This window comes from Typopeltis vanoorti, chromosome 21 (assembly GCF_054136105.1).
Source record: "Typopeltis vanoorti isolate ZY-2024b chromosome 21, IOZ_Tvanoo_1.0, whole genome shotgun sequence".
Lineage (NCBI taxonomy): Eukaryota > Metazoa > Arthropoda > Arachnida > Uropygi > Thelyphonidae > Typopeltis > Typopeltis vanoorti.
The window spans coordinates 16,616,515-16,637,658 of record NC_143569.1 but is presented as its reverse complement, the minus strand read 5'-3'; the positions used below and the strand labels follow the sequence as shown (position 1 = coordinate 16,637,658).

Sequence of the window (21,144 nt, the reverse complement as noted above, 5' to 3'; positions counted from 1 at the left end):
TGTTGTCAGAGAGTGTCACAAATGTAACAGCAATGAAAGAATTTAAGATGTATGATGAATATCATGATAGGATGATACTTTGATTCCACAGAGGTGTGTTATAAAATAATAACTTCCATCTACTAACAAACACACCATACTTGTAGTTTCCCCTTCCTCCAAGAAATTGTACCTTCACTCAGATTGATTAATGATCCCCTCCCCTTATAACCAACTTTATTTACTACCTGCCATATGGTCATTCAGTTCTGCTTTGTCTCCATTTCATTAATCACAGTTATCCCTGTAATGTAGAATATCCTTCCATCTAAAGTAATTTTAAAGAAACTGTAACTTTTCAGACAGTATGTATATATATATATATGTGTGTGTGTGTTAACATTAACACTTTAATATATAGGTTTTCTCTCACAATGATTGTTGGTAGTTCCCACATGTTATGCACCTGAAGAAGACGAAACTAGTTGTGTAGTTTATTTAAATTAAAATGGTATTTCTATTTTTTTTATCTCTCGGCTTATAGTCATTGAATCTGTTTCAGAAAAAAAAAAAATATATATATATATATATTATTAGATATATGAAGAGCCAAAGGCTTTACACACACACACACATATATATATATATATGTGTGTGTGTGTGTGTGAATTCAGAAAATTTCTTTTCTGAACCTTAATTTTTTTATAAAAGAATTAAGGTATTTCTCAGGGCCTAGTTGAAGGAAAACCATGAAGCTGAAAGACAATAAAACATATTCAGAATATAAATTTTATTATTCTACTTCTTAACAAAGAATTGAGCTAACGTAGATTGGCAGGCATTTTGTTTCTTTTTTTCATACAACCGACGGTATGGCCCTATTGCCTCTTCTACTCTTCTGCAAATTTTACTGCTTCTCTCTTCATCAGGATCAGCCTCTAAGCATTGCATCTTAAAAACTTCGATTGTACAAAAAATTTTTTCAAATTGTTTCTGTGAAATCTGTTTTAGCTGACTATCAGTGGTTAAATTTTCTTCATATTCTTCGGGATCTTCCTGCTGTGCATCTAAATTTAGCAGGTTGGAATCACTCAATTCTTCAGAATGAGATTTAATTAACTCTTGGAAATTATCACTGAAGGGGAGAAAGAAATGAAGGACGTACGAATTGGTTGCCAACATGCGAAATCACATGTTTATGGATAAAATTTCCCAACTGTTATACAGGAAAAATAGTTATCACTTTAAAAACTACAGTGATCATAAAAGAAAAGTTAATTTTCCGACAAAAAGGAGAAATGGATTCTCCTTTTTGTGACATGTGCAGAAGTGTCGAAGGGTCTCGAATCTGTGGGCGTACTATAGCAGACGACATAAATTTTGGCGGTAAAAATTTGGAACATAGTATACATAGAATACATAAAAGTAGTGTAGCATGCCATTAAAAATAACTTTGTAAAATGTTTTAAATCGGTAACTAAATTATTTCATTCTGGTGAGTGATTTTTTAAAATAGATAGCCATAAAAATGTACAGATAGAAAATTTTTAAAATCTGTAATAACATTTATTTCTAAGATGTACATAGGCATACTAGTTGAATTTTAGAGGCGTACTAATTGAATTTGGGTATCGAAAAAAAATGATGCACTATTCGAAAATGCACTAATCGAGGGATTACTGTGTATATATATATATATATATATATATATTGCCAACAGTACTGAGGTACAGTAGTAATATGAATTGGTTAAACTTTGATTTGCGAAATTTCTGTTAAAAAAAAAATATATATATATATATAGTTACACTATATAATAAATATATTTGATATGGTTTAATTTCAGATAGTGCATACAAAAGATAATAATAATTTCGTATGATGATGCAATGGCCATGAGTCCCTTTTATGGGGAGGTACGGCACATCTTAGTCCCCCCCATATTTTATCCAGGCTTGGAACCGACATAGCTGACGCATCAAGCCTATGGCTGGGTCAGTATTCCTTTATTGTAATGTGTGTGTGTTCACGAGGCCAGCTTACCTGCTTGCAGGATAAAAAAACCCAGATAAACTGGCGGGAAAAAAACCTGATACGGGAATTGAACCTAGGATACATCCCCAGGCATATGGTTACAAAGCTCAAAGCCACTAGGCTAACCATGCAGACCATACAAAAGAAAAAAGTGTTGTCAAGAAGGAAAAGTTCCTATTTATTTATTTATTTATTTATTTTTTGTAAAATAGTCCTTATCTCCAGTTACAGATATTGCTCTTATTAAAAATAATGCATCAGTAGGAGCCCACATTGCAGTAGAACTCTCAAAAGTTTCCAAAAACAGCCAGATTAAAAAAGTCAATATTTCGAATGTAGAAAGTTCTGAAATATTCAGAATAAGTCAGCTGCCATACACAGATTCTGAACAAGAGAGATGTAATTGTAATGGAAGACCAGTAAGTAATTAGTAATAATTAAATATATTTTGATATTTTTTTATCCATTTTGGCTTACTTATTTAAAGATTGCTGTTTTAATATAATAATAATAATGATGCTTAGAGACCTTTAAGATTCATCCTACGAAGTATCCTTAGCTTCTAGAACTATAATTTTAGGATTAACTTCAGGATCCTTAATTTTTGTGAGAAAAACCAAAGTTTCAGAGAGGGAATACTCCCAGGGCACCGACAAGTTATGCTAAACCCTACATGCCATGAAAAAAAAAAAAAAGCAATGTACTTGTCCAAGACTTTCCCATTTTTTTTAAACGATAAGTCTCAGTAAGTGAATAGGTGGTCCATCAAGTGATTATTGGTGCTGCATCTGTGTTATCTTAAAAATATTCCATTTACGGAGCTTTTTTTATTATTATTATTATTATTAAATAAAACCTATCATTATTAAATATAACTTACCTGGAAAGTAGATTTTACCAGCTGGCAAAATTTACTCTCCAGCTACGTTAGCAAGTGTATTTGTTGAGGCCTGCTGTCTATCTCCCTATGAAACTGACTAACTCATTTTCAGTTGGAAAGCCTTGATAGAGGTTCTTTGTATATTAGATGGTATTCAAAGTCTTTCCATAGTTTGGTTTTGATGAAGCTGAACAAGCTGTGGAGATGTTGTTTGAGTATCCATCACCAAATGACATCCATTTCACGGTTCTTTCATCATTTTTGTTTTTTCTATTTTTTTTATTTTTATTTTTTTTTGGAACCTGATTTTTGATTTACTCTTCATGTACATTTTAAATTATTATTAATATTATTGGTAGTATTGCTCAATCATTTCCACGTAGTCCAAAGACTAATTGTAGGATGCCCATGCTAACCATTATTCCCACAATACCTATAATTCTTCTCTTTGAACTCATTCACCAATAGAGCATTCACATCCAGTTCCACCTTCCGAGCAAAAAAAATCTACTCTTCATGCCTTTGCTAATCACATGCTTGCACAATTTCCAGACATAACCCCTTGTTCTCTGCCTTCCTGCCACATGTGGAAAAACACTTTAATGGTTTATATGTGCTTATCATATTCTCTCTTTTCCTGTCTATCACCTAGCCTTTTGTAGCCTTTACACCTTACATCAGTCCTTATTGTCAGCAGTACATATACTTGTCAGTCTTGGTCACTCTCCTCTGGATTCTCTCCATCACTTACTCATCCGAAGGAACTCAGTCAGTTTGATTTTTTGCATAGTAGTTGAGATGTGGCTGCATCAGAGCCTTAAAAAGAGGGTTAATAAACTGATTATTTTTGTTTCTCAGTGTGCTCCTCAACTTTTAATCTGATTAGTTGTTTTTTAGCTGCAGTAGTAATCAGAATTTATCCTCCAGATCCTTCTTACTGCAATTTTGCATCATCAGCAAATAACATGATATTTTTCCTGAAATCATTTTCTGTATCATTGATATTCAGATTATATGGAAGCAACAGAAGCAGAGGACCTTATAGCACTGTTAGTATCTGCTTTCTCATGGATTCAACTCCCTTCACCCATATACTATTCTTGGATGTCTGTTCATAAGCCACCTTTTCATTCATATCATCAATTTCATATACATCTCCACTTGTTCCAGTTTATGTAACAGTTTCATGTGCCATCTTGTTGGAATGCCTTTGCAAAATCATGCAGTATCATCATGTGACCTTTTCCTGTATCCAGTTCAACTGTCACTTTATTATAATAAAAGAAAGGTAAGACCTGCTCTTTACAAAACTGTGCTGACCCAATAGAGTATTGTATTTTTGTGTTCTGTCTTTTACCAACTTTTTCCATACTTAACCAGCACTTATGACATGCTAATTGGTCCATAATTTATAGTCTCGATCTTGGAACATCCTTTATGCAACAGAACTATTTCACATCTTTTCTATTCTCTCAGCACCTTACCTGACACTTAAATTAAATAGCTTGGTCAGAAGATCTGCTACTTCCCTTGCATATTCTCATATGCTAAGCATATCTAGTTTATCTCTCTCTATTCTTATATCAGTCAATGTCATATCTGGCACTATGTTATCTCCACTTGGATGATATAACCTTGCAATATGATCATTGAATAACTTAACTATAAGGTGCTACCCAAAGTTCCTGGAATTTGACCATTAACAAATAAACAACAACAAAAAAAAAACCTTTAACTTCACTGTTAGTTTCAAAGTAGTCTCCCTGGAAATGTATACAGTGGTTTTTCCATGATTACACGCATCCCAGGAAATCCTCAAGTGTGACTGTGTTTGAGCACTTTTTGTGATTCTGTCTGGATCTCCTCATTCATGTCAAAATAATGCCCTTGCAGCTGGAATTTAATTTTGAGGAACAGGAAAAAAATCACTTGGGCAAGGTAAGGGGGATCAGAAATGAATGTTTGGAATTCAGGAACTGTTAAACAATGAGTGGTGGAGAACCCAGCTGTTGTTCTTCCATTTTTTCTGTTAAGCTTACATGGTGATCCGAATTCATTTTTGAAAATTATGGAGACAACTTTTCTAGTTGTTTCCATAATTCTGTTGTTCTTCCACTTGTCTAGACAATTGTGCTGAATGCTCCATCTTAATTGTTTAAAAAATCTCACAGTAAAACTTGCTGTTGACAGTTTGATTGGGGGGGGGGAGAGATTTCTCGTGGTCAATACCTTGGATGTCAAAAAAACAATCAACATTGACTTGACATTACTGCAAACTTGACGTCCATTTTTGACCATTGCTCATGCATTATAACCAAATGTTTCCTTAAGTGTTCAGTGAGTTTCTGCAGCAGCTTTTTTTCAGGTGTAAGCAAAATTTAATGTAGATTCTTTGCTATAATAAGTTTTAGTTTAATGCTTTATCCAAGTGTGAGCAAACAAAGTTTGTACCTGAAAGTATCTTCAGGACTGGGGTAAGGTAGTGCAACACCAGGCAACTCGTTGCAATGGTGGAGAAAGATCTCATCACTCCTATCTCAGTATCTCCCATAGTGCAAAGCACATCTCCAGCCTGCTGACTGGCCGAGTGGTTGGCGTGTCCGCTCTCCATCAAGAGACTGCGGATTCGAATCCCGCCGTGGGCATGCGTGTTTGTGATTTTAGAGCCTCCATAGCTCAGTCAGTATAGACGAATCCCTTTGGTCGGAAAGACTTGGGTTCGATTCCCGTCAGTAACGTGTTGGAGAAAGCAGTGGTGACTACCCTGTAAAAAATCTCCCCAAAAACACTTTGTGAGTAATGCCTACAAAGTCACCTAGGGTCGGCAAATGACTGAAAGTTGTTTCAGTCGTTTGCCGACTGAAACAACTGAAATGAGAATCATTCGTATTCTTTTGACTAACATACCTTTCTGCCCGGCACTCTCTCTCTTTGTGTACGTGTTGTTTTTTTTATTGGCATCTTTCTGGATAATTCAGTGTGCGTGCGTCATCTTCCTGGAAAACACTGAGCACGTGCCGCTCCGCACGTGGACAATTTGCCGTAGGCTACCAATTCACCCGAAGTTTAGGTGACCTCCATTGGTCTGGCAAAATGACTAATCCAGAAAGGCTGTGGAATCAAGGATGCCAGAAAATACATGGTGTACTTTTATTATAATACACAAAGCTGAGGAAAAATTGCCGGCCTGGTCGGCCGAGTGGTTAGCGTATCCACTCTCAAGCCAAAAGGCGGTGTGTTCAAATCCCACCATGGGCATGAATGTTTGTGATTGTCTGTGAAAACACTAGTGGTGTTGTAGGCAGTATGATGTAGATGATGGAGAGATGTAGAGTAGGTACCCTCCCTCGATGAGTCTTAGGACTCCTTGGAGGTGTTATGTAATAATAAAAATCTCCTTGCAGATATGTGTAATGCCATGCATTAAGGCAAGGGCCACTACCCATACCGGTTTCGACCTTTATTGAGGTCTGGTCAGTGGGAGCCAGACCCAGTAGTGGGTCTGGCTCCCACTGACCAGACCAGACTACTCTCATTGCTTCTGCCTTTGTATTCTATTCAAATTCAAATTCCCCAAATTTTTGGGTAGCACCTTGTATTTTGTCTCCATTTTTACCTCCCTACCATCAGCACATTTTTCCATACTTATTCTTTCATTCACTTGCCAGATAGTCAGAGAACTCTCTGGGATTTTCTTTGGAATAGTTCACTGTTTCTTTCATAATCTCTTTTTACGTTCCTTATTATACTGGTCACCCTTCTTGCCTGTGCTTTGTACCACTCATGAGTTTGCTGATACTTCTCTCTTTGTATTCTGTCCACAACTTTTAGATTTCTGCATTTCCTTCTTAATGTTGCTACTCATCCATCTGACTTTTACCTGATTTATCATCCTGCCCTTGAGTATACAGTCTAACTGCTTTCTTCAAACATCCATTTGACCATGTTCCATGCAGTGCTAACATCTTTCTTTAGATTCTTCTGCCAGGCACTGCTCCAAGCTAGCTTCTCAGTTAGTCATAATCACCACTGTAATTCCACTTTAAGCACATTTTTAGAGTTATATTTTGATAACAAAAGTATTGCTACAAAGTTAAGCAACATTTTTCTCCTGATCTTCATATTCTGTATTAGTTGACAATTACCAAAAAAAGATAGAAAATATGGTTACATGTTAAAATTACACAGGGACAAAATTACACAAGGATGAAATTGCATATAGATAAAAATACACAAATTTGAATATTCACACTGAAGTTTTTTACTTTAGAGTTTTTAAATTTTTATGATGAATTTTATATTTATTTTCAGATAAGAATTCCGTTAATTTTGTAATACTTTATAAGACCTACCTGTTGACTTTAATTCGATTAAAATATTATTAGTATTTTGTTGTCAAATTAAACACATAAAGTTTCTTAATATCGCAAAAATTACTTTTATTTAAAAAAAAAAAAAAAAAACCAAACACTAAGTCATATATGCTATACAACGTAAAAAATCCAATCGTCTATTAGAGTCGTAATTTTGTACAATATTTGAAATACGTTGTTTTAACGAAATGTACCTACGACATCCTGGGTTTCGTTGACCAGTTAAATGCTGCAAATAGTTTGTATGTTGCAAATATAATTCTTTAAGAATGTTATCCAAAAATTTCCAAACAGTTGGATGGGAACACTGGAAGAGCGACTGAAGTTCATAGTGCCATCCTTCGATAGAATTTGTAGTTCTAGCTGTACAGTTGGCTGCAGAGTGTCTATGGTTCCAAGTAGAAATATTGAATAGAAGTCGTTCGTGTTAGAGGTTTAATGGGATATTAACAGCACCGAGAAAGAATTAAAACTAATTTTAATACTTCCAATATTTCATGTCCGTCACAGAGACATCTTCGGGGATTACAAAAACTTTTTGTAACAACACACACACACAAATACAATACAAAGTGAAACTAAAGTCCTATCTAGGTGGTGTGCCCTCTATGGGCATTTGCAGATGGCGTGGGATGTAAAGAGGGATCTCTGATAATTAAAGTTTCCCAAATTTTGGGAAGTTTAATGCAACCGTATTTGTTTAAATTGGGTCGATTCCTGGGTGTAGATGCAGATTCAAAGAATAGTCTTTCATTTTTGAATTTACTATGGTGGAGCATGGTAGTTTTTTCCCAAGAGATCCTGTGGGATGTATCCAAAACATGGTCTGCAAGGCCAGATTGACCATAATCGTGTTTGCAGATGTAAGAACTGTGTTCTTTTAACCGGATGGATGCTGACCTGCCTGTTTGTCTGAAGTAGGCAAGTTTACAAGAACAAGGTACTCTATATACACCAGGCACTGAAGGAGGAGGGAGCTGGTCTTTAGGGGAGCAGATAAGGGTAGCAAGTTTATGGTGAGGCTTAAAAGCTGTATGGAGGTTGTACTTTTTTAATGATCTGGCTATTTTTTCTGAAGCACCACGGATGTAAGCTATGGTGATGGCATTTCTGAAGTCCTTCTGAAGAGATGGTCGGGGAATGGGAAAGGACTTGATTATTTTTTTAATTCTGTAGTATTATAGCCATTGGAAAGGAAGGTGTTGTGTATGTGTTTGAGTTCGATTGAAAGGGCAGTTTTACTGGAACAAAGATTGTGGGCCCTATTGGTCAGAGTTTTAATAATGCCATATTGCTGGGAGGGATGGTGGTGGGAGAGTTTGTGAATGTATCTGCCTGTATGAGTAGGTTTTCTATATACAGAGAAAGAAAGGTTACCATTAGGAAGGTGTGTTACTAAGGTGTCTTGGAAGGGTAAACTATTGTTATTTTCCCTTTCCATCATAAACTGGATTCTTGGATGTAGACTATTGAGGTGACTGAGGAAGGAATTTAATGTGTCTGGGCCATGAGGCTAAATAGAGAACACATCATCTACATATCTTAGCCAGATAGAAGGTTTTAGAGGGGAAGAGTCAATGGCTCGTTTTTCAAAATTTTTCATGTAATAATTGGCAAGAGGGAGGAACCCACGGCAGTTCCCTCTATCTGTTTGTAGATTTTGTTCTTCCAAGAGAAATAACCAGAGTTCATGGCAAAGGAAAAGAGCTCTAAGATATCAGAAGGAAAACTTTTTTTAAGAGTGTTAAAGTGTCAATTAGGGGAATATTTGTAAACAAAGAGATGATGTCAAAGCTGACCAATATATCTGTATTATTTAAAGTAAGATTTAAAATGGGTGGAGTTTTTTTTACATAAGATAAGATGAGAGCCTGTGTAGCTCAGTGGATGTGGCGTTTACACACCACGGTGCTTGGCCGCACGAAGGAAGACTTGGTTTTGAGTCTAGTCGGCGACTAGAGGAAATTTTTCTAAGCCTTTTTTTGACCGGTTCCCAAGTTAGTCTATCTCTGGCACGGGCAAGCGGGTTTTTCCTCCCGGAAACTCTGGTTTTTCGTCCCGTAAACTCAAGAAAATCGACTGTAGAACCCACATTATTTCAGACATTAAATATATTGTGTTAGGGTTAGGGACCACGAGATGGCGGCACATTTGAGCCGTCTCTCTTCACTGCGTACTGCTTAATTAGTGATAGCCTTGGGCCATCTATCTCTGATTGGTACCAGTGGAGATTGAACTGCCCACTCAGTCTCCAAAAATTAGATAGGGCTAAATGGCCTCGCCTACTCCCCGTATACGGAAATTAAAAAGGCGTTAGATGATTTTTTTTTTTTTTTTTTTGAAGATGAGGTAAGACCAGTGAGGGGGGGGGGGGTCAAAGAGTTAGCTAGCTGCTTTGATAATTTGTAAAAATATTATAATATAAAAAAATAATAATTTAAAAAAGTACAACCTCCATACAGCTTTTAAGCCCCACCGTAAACTTGCTACCCTTATCCGCTCCCTCCTCTTTCAGTGCCTGGTGTATATAGAGTACCTTGTTCCTGTAAACTTGCCTACTTCAGACAAACAGGCAGGTCAGCATCCATCCGGTTAGAAGAACACAGTTCTTACATCTGTAAACATGGTCAATTATGGTCAATCTGGCCTTGCAGACCATGTTTTGGATACATCCCACAGGATCTCCTGGAAAAAAACTACCATGCTCCACCATAGTAAATTCAAAAAAGAAAGACTATTCTTTGAATCTGCATCTGCACTCAGGAATCAGCCTAATTTAAACAAATACAGTTGCATTAAACTTCCCAGAATTTGGTAAAATTATCAGAGATCCCTCTTTACATCCCAGGCCACCAGCAAATGCCCATAGAGGGCACACCACCTAGATAGGACTTTAGTTTCACTTTGTATTGTATTTGTGTGTGTGTTGTTACAAAAAAGTTTTTGTAATCCCCGAAGATGTCTCTGTGACGGAGACGAAATATTGGAAGTATTAAAATTAGTTTTAATCCTTTCTCAGTGCTGTTAATATTCCATTAAACCTCTAACATGAATTCTTCACAGCACTTAAGCCTCAACACACGAATACAGGTCGTCTATAAGTGCCGTTCCTGAGCTGCTGACCTCGAATATATGTACGTTCGAAGTAAAGGAGAACTTGCTCGATTTGTTCATTATATTCGTCTAAATTAGAGAACAAATCATCAACTTCTAAAAATGTTTCTAACACTTCTTCTTCTGGTAAAAATGCAAGTGATTGTAACATTTTAATATGTACTGCAAATGACTGATTGGATTCATATAGAGATTTTAGTCCACATTCATTTAGTTTGGGTATAATAGATTGTGATAAGAGGAAAAAGCAGCCACCAATTTTGATGTTTTCAAACATGGTACGGAAAGCATTCATTGTTGCTGTTTCAAAATCGGTCAAAATTTTTCATGGTCGTGCTAGAGGAATTTTCTCCAGTAACATGTTCAGCATCTTCACGTATATTTCTTCCTTTTTGCCTGGTAGAAGAGCCAGTAGACAAGGAAAAGCGATACCTAAATCATATTGGACATGGATACTGTATAACTGATAATATATTTCTGGAACCACTTTAAATGTACCATCTGCTAGCCAAAAATCATTAACTACAAGTTAATCAGCTCGTCATGGAGCTCTTCTTCGTTAGACACATTTTTAATCCACCTGATACAGTCACTAAACTGTTAGCTATAATTGCACCAGCCGTTGCACCTGGATTCGACATTTTTCTTTTCATTTGATTTGTAAGTTGATGAGCTTCAGATTCAAAAGTCCTATTAATATGACAGTGTTCTGAGGACTCACAGATAATCTTGTTGTCTCTGGTATGGAGCAGCAATCGACAATGTAAAGTTCTAAACTTTGCACAGCGCCAATGAATAGTTCCGATAGCAGTTTCACGGTGACAAACAAACTTGAATCATTCATAAATTATAATTTGACCATCTTGATTACTAACACTGTACTCAAAATCAGCCATAGATAAATTAAAAATTAATTTTAAAAAATTAATCACGAAATTTATTACATCACACATTATACACTAGTTGTATTACGAGTCACTAAACTAGAACTGAAGAATGTAAGACAAAAATTTACTTATATACCTTCACCCAAACAATTCTTAGAAATTCTTGAGCAGTTCGTGGTAATTAACAATTGTCGATTGGTTTTACCTTAGGAAATTATTCCTTGTAAATCTGAGGTAAGTACTAATTAGGGTAGCTAATCACTACATCATTTTGAGTTTCCAACTCAACCACCTTCCTAATCCCCTTGCCCAAATCTGCACTAGTGATTTACCCCTTGCTGGTTATAAATTTTGTACAATTTTTGGTAAATTTTATTTTGTTTTTATTTTAAATTTAATTTAAATTTCTTACTTGTGTATTTTTTCCTTTTAATTTTTTTCTTAGTGTATTTTTATCTATGTGTAATTTTTTGTTTGTGTAGTTTTTTCTTTGCGTAATTTCTTCCCTGTGTAATTTCATCCTCGTGTAATTTTTGCAGTGCAATTTTATCCTGTGTAATTTTGTCCTGACACGAGAAAATATCTATACTTTTGCAACAAGCATGTAATAATCCAAAAACACATTGAACAAGGGAAGAGCTTAAATAATAATAATATTATTATTATTTTTTGGACAGTGCCATGAGTCAGACTCGTTGTTGGAGACCCACTCTAACCATTGTTTACACAATACTTATCATACTTCTTGTTGAACTCTTTCACTGACAGCACTTAAAACCACTTCTAACAACCAATTGTATCCATTCACAACTCTCCAAGCAAAAAATCTAGTTCTAACCCTTGCTAACCGTACTCTTATACAATTTCCAGGGATGACCCCTTATTTTCTATCTTCTTACTATGAACTGAATAAAGTCTTCAGCATTAGTATGTAACTTACATGCTGTTATCATGTCCCCTCTGAATTGCATATCAGCAAGTTTTTGAAGCCTACAAACTGTCAATCTATTCTCATAGGGAGTATTCCATAGACCTGCCACAGCCTTGGTTATATGACTCTAGATCCCTCCATCACTTCTTCATCTCCAAGGAATCAAGGCAATTAGATCTGCATTAGTAGCTGACATGTGACCTTATTAAAGCCTTATAAAGGAGAATAATAACCTCATTATCCTTCTTGTCAGTGTGTTCTTCAGAAGCCACAGGATCTGATGGGATTATGGGCACCTCTGCAATATGTCTGCTAAACTTCAATTATAGTAACCCCCCAAGTCCCTGGCATCATCAGTTTCCTGCAGTTAATTTCCATCAATATAGTAGACAGCTTGTGATTGCTTCACCCCAAAGTGCATGCATGACCTTACACTTGGCCACATTAAACTGACAGCCATTACCTCTACCTATATTGCCAGTCTGTTTAAGTCATCCTGCAGGAGCCTTACATCATCCTCATTAACTATTGCTCTTCATCAGCAAACAACTGAATATTCCTCCATGAGGCATTTCTACCTCATTGACTAACTTAAACAGTAGAGGACCAAGTACTGAGTCCTGCAGTCCGCTAGCTACGTACCTTCTTCTAGACTGAATCCCCCTCCCACACACACACACACACCACTCTTTGATATGGGGGGGGGATTCAGTCTAGAAGAAGGTACGTGACTAGCGGACTGCAGGACTCAGTACTTTTTATGCATTAGAGCCCCATGTGGAATCCTGTAAAATGTGTTTGCAAAAATATCCAGGAGTATCACTGAGTAGCCATTTATTATCTGATCTGTAACTATTTAATAAAACATAAGCATATTATTAAGGAAAGACCTTCCCTTTCAATAAACCATGTTGTCCTCTGTAAAGTGTCATGTTCTGGTCCACACAGACTTGAATTCTGCCTTTTACCAACTTCTCCAATACCTTAACCACCATTTCTAAGATATTAATTAATCTGTAATTTGCAGTTTCTTTCTTGGAGCCTCCTTTACGTAGCAGAACTGTTTTGTCATCTTTCTGTGGTTCAAATGAAGCAGCTTGGTCAGAGGAGGGAGGGAGATACCAATTGCCTTCCACATTCTTATAATACTCTGACTGATATGCCATCTAATCCCATAGGTGTGTTCACTTTAAGGTTAAGCAATATCATATGCACATCTGATTCTGGTATCAATGCTTAGATGTTGGTTAATGCTCATGTTGACATTTAATGGTGAAAATACACATCTAAGAATAATAATTAACTAGAGCCTGTGTAGCTCAGTAGTAGTGGCGTTTGCACTCTACAGTGCTTGACCGCACGACGAAAGGCGTTCGAATCTAGTTGCCGACTAGAGGAACTTTTTCTAAGCCTTTTCTAGACTGGTTCCAGAGTTAGTCGATCTCTGGCATGGGCTAGCGGGTTTTTCCTCCCGGAAACTCGGGTTTTTTGTCCCGTAAACTCAAGAAAATTGGCCATCGAACCCACACTGTTTTCAGACATTAAATATATTGTGTTAGGGTTAGGGACCACCAAATGGCGGTCCCTAAAGCGGCACTTACTAGCTGCCTTCTTCACTGCATGCCGATTAATTAGTGATAGCTTTGGGCCAGCTATCTCTGATTGGCTACCAGTGGAGATTGAACTGGCCACTCAGTCTCCAAAAGTTAGTTAGCACTAAAAAACACCTATTCCCTATACAGGAATAAAAAGGCCTTAGCTGATTTTTTATTTTTTTTAATTTATTTAGTCAGATTATAAGCCAATATTTCACCTTGTTCACCAAGGCATCTTCATAGGCACAAAGAAAAACCAAGCATGTGCATGCAGGTACACGAACAGGAAGGGAAACACACTGATTTCAAAAGATTAGCTCCTACAGTTCCTTCTATGGGTGCATGATGGAATCTTGCTGAAACTCTCACAATGATAGTCTTCCAGATTTTTGGCAGTATGATGCAGAATTTATTTAGGTTTGGAGACTGAAGTCCATCTCAGCACTACCAAAATTTCCATGTGCCTATGAATATGCCTTGTTGACAATATTGGCTTATAATCTAATTAGTTAAATAAATTTCCAACCATCCATTAGTGGCTCTAACAGGCACTAATGGATGGATGGCACCATCCATCCATTAATGCACCCATAACCTTCCAAGTATCCTTGGATTTCCTAACCATATTCAAAGATAAGGCGATTACCCCCTACACCTCCAAGTATTCTTGCCTGTAAATTGTGTGTTCTACTGGCCGGTTTGTCCATTTTGAGGGACAAAAAAACCAAGAAAAAAACTTTACCTCTATATGTGACTGGCTAACTCACCTTTAGTCGAAAGAGACCAGATAAAGGTTCCTCACGTCATGGATGGAATCAAACCTAGATCTTTCTGAGCAAAGGGCTTTGTCTATACCGACTAAGCTATGGAGGTCCAGCTAAATAAATTTAGATTACTTAATTATTATTTTTTAAATGTGCTTTCTCCATTAAAATCAACATGAGCACAACTAATTCATCTATCTCTCAGCACTACTCTTCTCTCCTATGATTCAGTGTGACATCTACAACTGGAATATTACCACCTGAATGATACACCATAGTAAAATTATTATTATTTTTTTTATTATTATTATCCAGGACTCCATGGAGTCAAAAGACTCATCGTGGGAGGTCTTTCCTAAGAAACACAAAGTCTATCATACCACTCCTTAAACTCATTGACCGTTCTCGCTCTCACCACTCCATCAGGCAATGCATTCCATGGTTCAACCACCCTCCATGCAAAGAAACCACTCCTCACCCTCTTGCTCACAGTTTCCTTCCGTAACTTGTCATCACTCCTTACCGCTCTTCAACCAAGCGAAAGAACTCCCCAATGTCAACCCTGTAACCACCTTTCAACAGTTTAAAAGTCTCAATCATATTATTTCTCCTTCTTCTATCCACCAAACTCTGCAGTCCACATTCTCTCAGCCGATCCTCATAACTAACATTGTACAGTCCTGAAACCATCTTTGTTATCTGCCTTTGTACCCTTTCCACAGTTAATTTATCCCCTTCAAATCCTGGGGACCAAATCTGAGAACAATTATCTAAGTGTGGTCTGATCAGAGTTTTATACAACGGAATGATAACCCTTTTATCTCTGCAGGTCAGTGTCCTTCTCATTATTGCAGCAATCCTCTGTGTTAACTTCACCACCTTTGCAATATGTCCCCTAAATTTCAGGTTTCTATCAATCATCAACCCCAGATCTCTTGTCTCCCCCTACTTCCTCCAGTGAAACTCCACCAATAGAGTATGCAGCATCCCATCGATGTTTCCCAAACCTCAAGACCTTACATTTTGCTGCATTAAACCGATACCCCCATTCATTTCCCCGTCTATCTAGTTTATTCACTGATATAAAGGTTAAACAATATAGGTCCCAGTACTGAGCCCTGTGGTACCCAACTTGTAACCCTCTGCCTACTTGAAACTGCCCCACCATACACAACTCTCTGATACCTATCAGACAGCCAATCCTGAATCCAGTTGACTAATCTGACATCCAGATCCATGTGCGGCAACTTAAATATCAGCTTATCACGTGGTGCTGTTGGATCGTCGCTTCTGCTCAATTATGTTTTATCATCTTATAACTCTCTCTCGTTAGTATTTAATTAGTTGTAGGCTGACATATCATCCGAACATGAAAAAAATTTATAGTATACTGCGCACTCCATGTTCTGAATTGCATGAGTAACTTTGATAAATCAACCTTCAACTGTACCAGGTTATTATAAAACTGAATTTAGGCCGTGGTTTTCTTTATTATATAGGGTTCCTGCTAAGATTCGAATTATTTTAATGAGTGGTGTAATGAAAAAAAATCAGGCAAATACAAGATTCAATTCAAATAAAATTATTTAATGCAGTGTCACATAAATTACATCATAACACAGTATTCCAACAGGGACATTACAATTAAACAAATATGAAGCTCTCATTAAGATACTATTATACTACTCAGCTGAGCTTAAAATTTATAATTAAAAACTATATTAACAGATCTTATTCTTCTTGTTACAAAGAACTTCTATCATAACTTCACTCTGACCAAGGTTACATCTCAAATCATTTTAAATATCAAATCAGTTTAAGATATTCAGAAAGAATACAACTCATGAACCATCAGACATTCATTTGTAATTCTCTAAGCTCAGTCAATCAAATTCAGTTCTTGTAAGTTCGAGATATTCTCGTTCAGTCAATGAACACTTAATTCAATAATATAGCATTTGTCACTTGAAGAGGGAAATGTCTTAGCACATCACACATTAAATCTTGACTCGCTGAATACAGCAACTAGGAATAAATTACTTTCGGTGGAATTAATTTTCATTACTTCTCACTAAGTATAGTATAGGTAATCTTACCAGAATATAGCTTCATCACATTTTAAGAAGATCGAACAACAATTTTTAAAGTCCTTGCTGATTTTTACTTTGTAGTAACACAAACTTAAAAGAATTTTCCATTTCTGTGACTGATTTATAGACTCGGGAGAATATAACCTTTATGCACTTGGTTTAAATTATCCACCTATTTCTTCTTTTTCTTATATGTATTAACCTATTTCTAGCACTATTTCATTCTTAGGCATTAGGAAGTTTTGGTAAAAATCCAACTCAGAAAAAGGTAAGTTAAATTGCCAAGCAATTCCCGTTCCTTTAAATTCCATTTTTGGCATGTCAAAATTCCCCTCCAGTCTCCAGCTATCGTTCTCTATACTCCCCTATTCAATTCTGTCTTTACTTTCGTTTTCGTATCCACTCCTTCCTTTTTCCCGGCAATAACTGGTTCTCACTGGTTAGGCTCACATCAAACTTGTTTTTCCCTTCGTATATAGTAGTTCACGCTCCAACACGTGCTAGGAGAAATTTGCATGTTTTCTCATAACAACCAATCAAATGATATCACAAAGAATCTTTTGGATATATTAAAATTACATACATTACAGTTTATAATATTATGTTTAAAAGAATAAAGCAAATAAAATAAATGACACTTTAATATAGAGGCTTTTCATGTCTATAATATATTTAAAAATTACATAAATAAAATTAACTAACATAACTAAAAAGGAATTCATGAATAACATTTTATAAGCAAGAGACTAACAAAATAATTTTAAATAAATCCTGCTTATGATATGGTAGGTCTTGTTGATTATGAATGAAGTATTATTAATTATAAATATCTTCATTCACAATTTAACAAAGGCTCACTCTTTCTCTGAAAAATTTTTCTTTTCACATAAATCTCTGGGAGGATTCAGACTTTCTACTTCTTTCTTGAGGTGTCAGATAGTGCCTAGTCTGAATAAAATGTAATTCCTTATTACAGTCTGTGTATTTATTTCTCTCCACTTCTCCACTTGAATTCTTGCTGTTTTTATCATAGGTAAAAATTTGATTGCTACACTTATAGTGTGATAATGTCTTTTCAGGGCAGAAGTTCTGTTCTCTGTCACTAGAATTGAGTCTTAGTTGTCTCATGACTGGGTGATTTTTTTTATTGGTAATCCCTTTTTGATCACTCATTCCTTTGTAATTCCTTCCTTTTCTTACATTTCTAGTTCTGAAATGTAAAGCAGTTACTTTAGCAAAATTAATTTTAACTGACAGTTGATTTCCAGCACCAATTTCTTGTTCAGGATTGGACACTTGATGTTTTGATGTTAAGTCATTGTTAAGTTGTGTTTCAGGTTGATAAAGTACATCAGTGTTTGTATCACTATCTTTCACAGTTGGTTTATCTATAGATGATTGCACTCTATTAGGAGTTTCTTCTTCATTAGGTATACAAAATCTACTTGTTAGTCGCTTCCTTCCTGTGCATACAGACTTATTGTTTCTTCTGACATTTATTTTTCTGTTCATTAGGGATATTTCACCTCTTGAAAAGTCACAAGAGAAGTGATGTTTCTCCATAAAAATTGTTCCTAATATTATGTGAGAACCTAAGCTAGGAGAGAAAGGGACAATAAGTAAGTCTTGGTATACACACAGTCTAATATCTGGTAGATAAATTTTTGTGCGAACTTTCTCATATGCTGTAGAGTTTGAGTCAGAGAGAGTGGTAATTCTCACAGGTCTCCTTAAATTGGTAACATATTCCAGTCCTCTCTTGTCACACATTCTAGCTATTATGTCATTCAATATTATTGCTCTTCTGCTCAGTTCATCATTATCATACCTAGGCAACATGCACACTATCTTTCTTCTCTCTGTCTTCTTCCATACGGTCTCAAGCAAAATGATCACTTAATAACTCAACTATCTGGTTTGCTTCTGTTATCTCTTTACCATCAGTACTTGTTAAGTCATCCTTCCATAGTCATTCTAGCTTTTACTTGGTACATAGTGAAATAACTCTTTGGGATTTCAAATGTTTTTTCCACTTGGTTATACTATAAATTAAAGATGCCAAGAAATTATATTCTTGGTTTAATCCTTTATCCAAGTGTATCAGAGTTTGCATGTGAAGTTACTTCACGAGTGGGCAACTTGTATATAGTAGCTAATGATACACGGTATTTTTAATGCAATGTGGTCAGCTGTTGATCCTAGCCTGACCTCTGGTGAGGGACAGATAAAAAATAATAAACAAATAGATAAATAGAACTTATATGATATAAGTGGAACCACAACAATAGCTATTCTCTGGTATTCTGTTTTTAGAAATTTGTTACCAATTCATAAGAGAGTGCAATAAAAGAAAAACAAATAGCATGAAAACCATTCGTTTACAAAACAAACAAAGGAAACAGAAGAAATATTATTATTATTATTCAAGCCTCCATGGAGTCAAAGACTCATTGTGGGAGGTTCTTCCTAGGAACACAAAGTCTATCATACCACCCCCTTGAACTCATTGACCGTTCTTGCTCTCCACTCTATCAGTCAATGCATTCCATGGTTCAACCACCCTCCATGCAAACAAACCACTCCTCACCCTCCTGCTCATAGCTTCCTTTCATAACTTCCAGGGATGGCCCTTGTCATCGCTCCTTCCTGCTGTTCAACCAAACGAAAGAACTCCCCGGTGTCAACCCTGTAACCACCTCTCAACAGTTTAAAAGTCTCAATCATATCACCTCTCCTTCTTCTATCCACCAAACTCTGCAGTCCACATTCCCTCAGCCGATCCTCATAACTAACATTGTACAGTTCTGAAACTGTCTTTGTTATCTGCCTACCCTTTCCATAGTTAATTTATTCCCTTCAAATCCTGGGTACCAAATCTGAGAACAATAATCCAAGTGTGGTCTGATCAGGATCTTATACAACAGAATGACAACTCTTTTATCTTTGCAGGTCAGTGTCCTTCTCATTAATGCAGCAAACCTCTGTGTTACCTTCACCACCTTTGCAATATGTCCCTTGAATTTCAGGTTTCTATCAATCATCAACCCCAGATCTCTTGTCTCCCCTACTTCCTCCAGTATAGCTCCTCCAATAGAGTATGCAGCGTCCTATCGATGTTTCCCAAACCTCAAGACCTTACATTTTGCTGCATTAAACTGACACCCCATTCATTATCCCATCTGTCTAGTTTATTCAAATCCTCTTGATGGGTTGCTTAATCTGCACTATTACTAATAACCCTTCCCAGCTTCACATCATCTGCAAACAACTGAATATCCCCCTGCAATCCATTGACAATGTCATTGATATAAAGGTTAAACAATACAGGTCCCAGTACTGAGCTCTGTGGGACCCTACTTGTAACCTTCTACCTCCTTTATACTTCCCCACCATACACAACTCTCTGTCGGGTTAGTCAACTGGATTCAGGATTGGTTAACCCGACATCTAAACCCATGTGTTGCAACTTAAATATCAGGTTATCATGTGGCACCCTGTCAAATGCTTTTGCAAAATCCAAAAAATGGCAGTATATGCTTTTCCCCTCATCAGTTGCTTTTGTCACTTTATTATAAAAGGCAATCATATTATTAAAGCAAGACCACCCCTTAACAAATCCATGTTGACTCTCACAGATAAAATTACCCTCATCTGCCCAACGCTGTATATGGTCCCTCACTAATTTCTCCAAGATCTTAGCTACTGATGAAACACAAACTAGCCTATAGTTCGACACATTTGGTCTGCTACCACCCTTATGCAATGGCACTATTTTACCTTCCTTCCATTCCTTGGATACCTTTCCTGTAGCCAGATTTCATTGAAAATCCAGGTCAACAGAGCTGTCAGTTCTTTAGCACATTCTCTCAAAACCCGTTGTGAAATACCATCCAGGGTACTTAGTATTTGGAACACAATCTCCTCCTGTACCCCCAAAACTCAAACCTGCCCTATCCTTCTAGTATTAAAATTTACCTCTCTAGGATGAAATACTCCAATAATGTTTATTGAACAACTCCACCATGTCCTCTGCATTAGTCAATCTATTCCCATTTTTATCCCACAATGTCATTCTTCCACAATCATTTCTCCTCCTACTGGCCACATAGCTAAAAAAATTCCTCACATTATCTTTGGATCTTGGTGCCAGTCTCATCTCTTATTCCGGTTTTGCCTTCCTTACCATACTAGTCACTCTCCTGGCCTCAGTCTTATATTCTTCATGCATCTGCTCTCCACCCCTCTCCTTATATCTCTTCCATAATCTCTTTTTCACCTGCAGTTCCTGTTTGGTATTGATTGTCATTCACTTTACCCAATTGTGTAAAGTGGATGGCAAATATTCCTTCACAATTTCCCAAGTACTAAAGATAACCCAGCCTTCCAATTCTGCCCTACACTGAACTGTTCGAAGTTGATATTTAAGACTATTATTATCACCTGCCTTATAATTCCACTTATGTTTCCTTTTCTTTGATACTCCTGCATGTCTGTTCA

General features: G+C 36.5%; 1 protein-coding gene across 4 annotated transcripts in view; it reads left to right on the top strand.

The window, feature by feature from the left end:
* Nucleotides 1-21,144, top strand: part of LOC150094647 (uncharacterized) — a 628,041-nt gene that overhangs the window by 220,523 nt on the left and 386,374 nt on the right. For 3 of the 4 annotated variants that reach the window (XM_090411492.1, XM_090411494.1, XM_090411493.1), the window contains exon 11: nucleotides 2,239-2,432. In XM_090411492.1, coding sequence (XP_090267618.1) covers nucleotides 2,239-2,432 — 194 coding nt within the window. The remainder of the gene's footprint in view (nucleotides 1-2,238; nucleotides 2,433-21,144) is intronic. The other variant, XM_090411495.1, reaches the window with a different exon arrangement.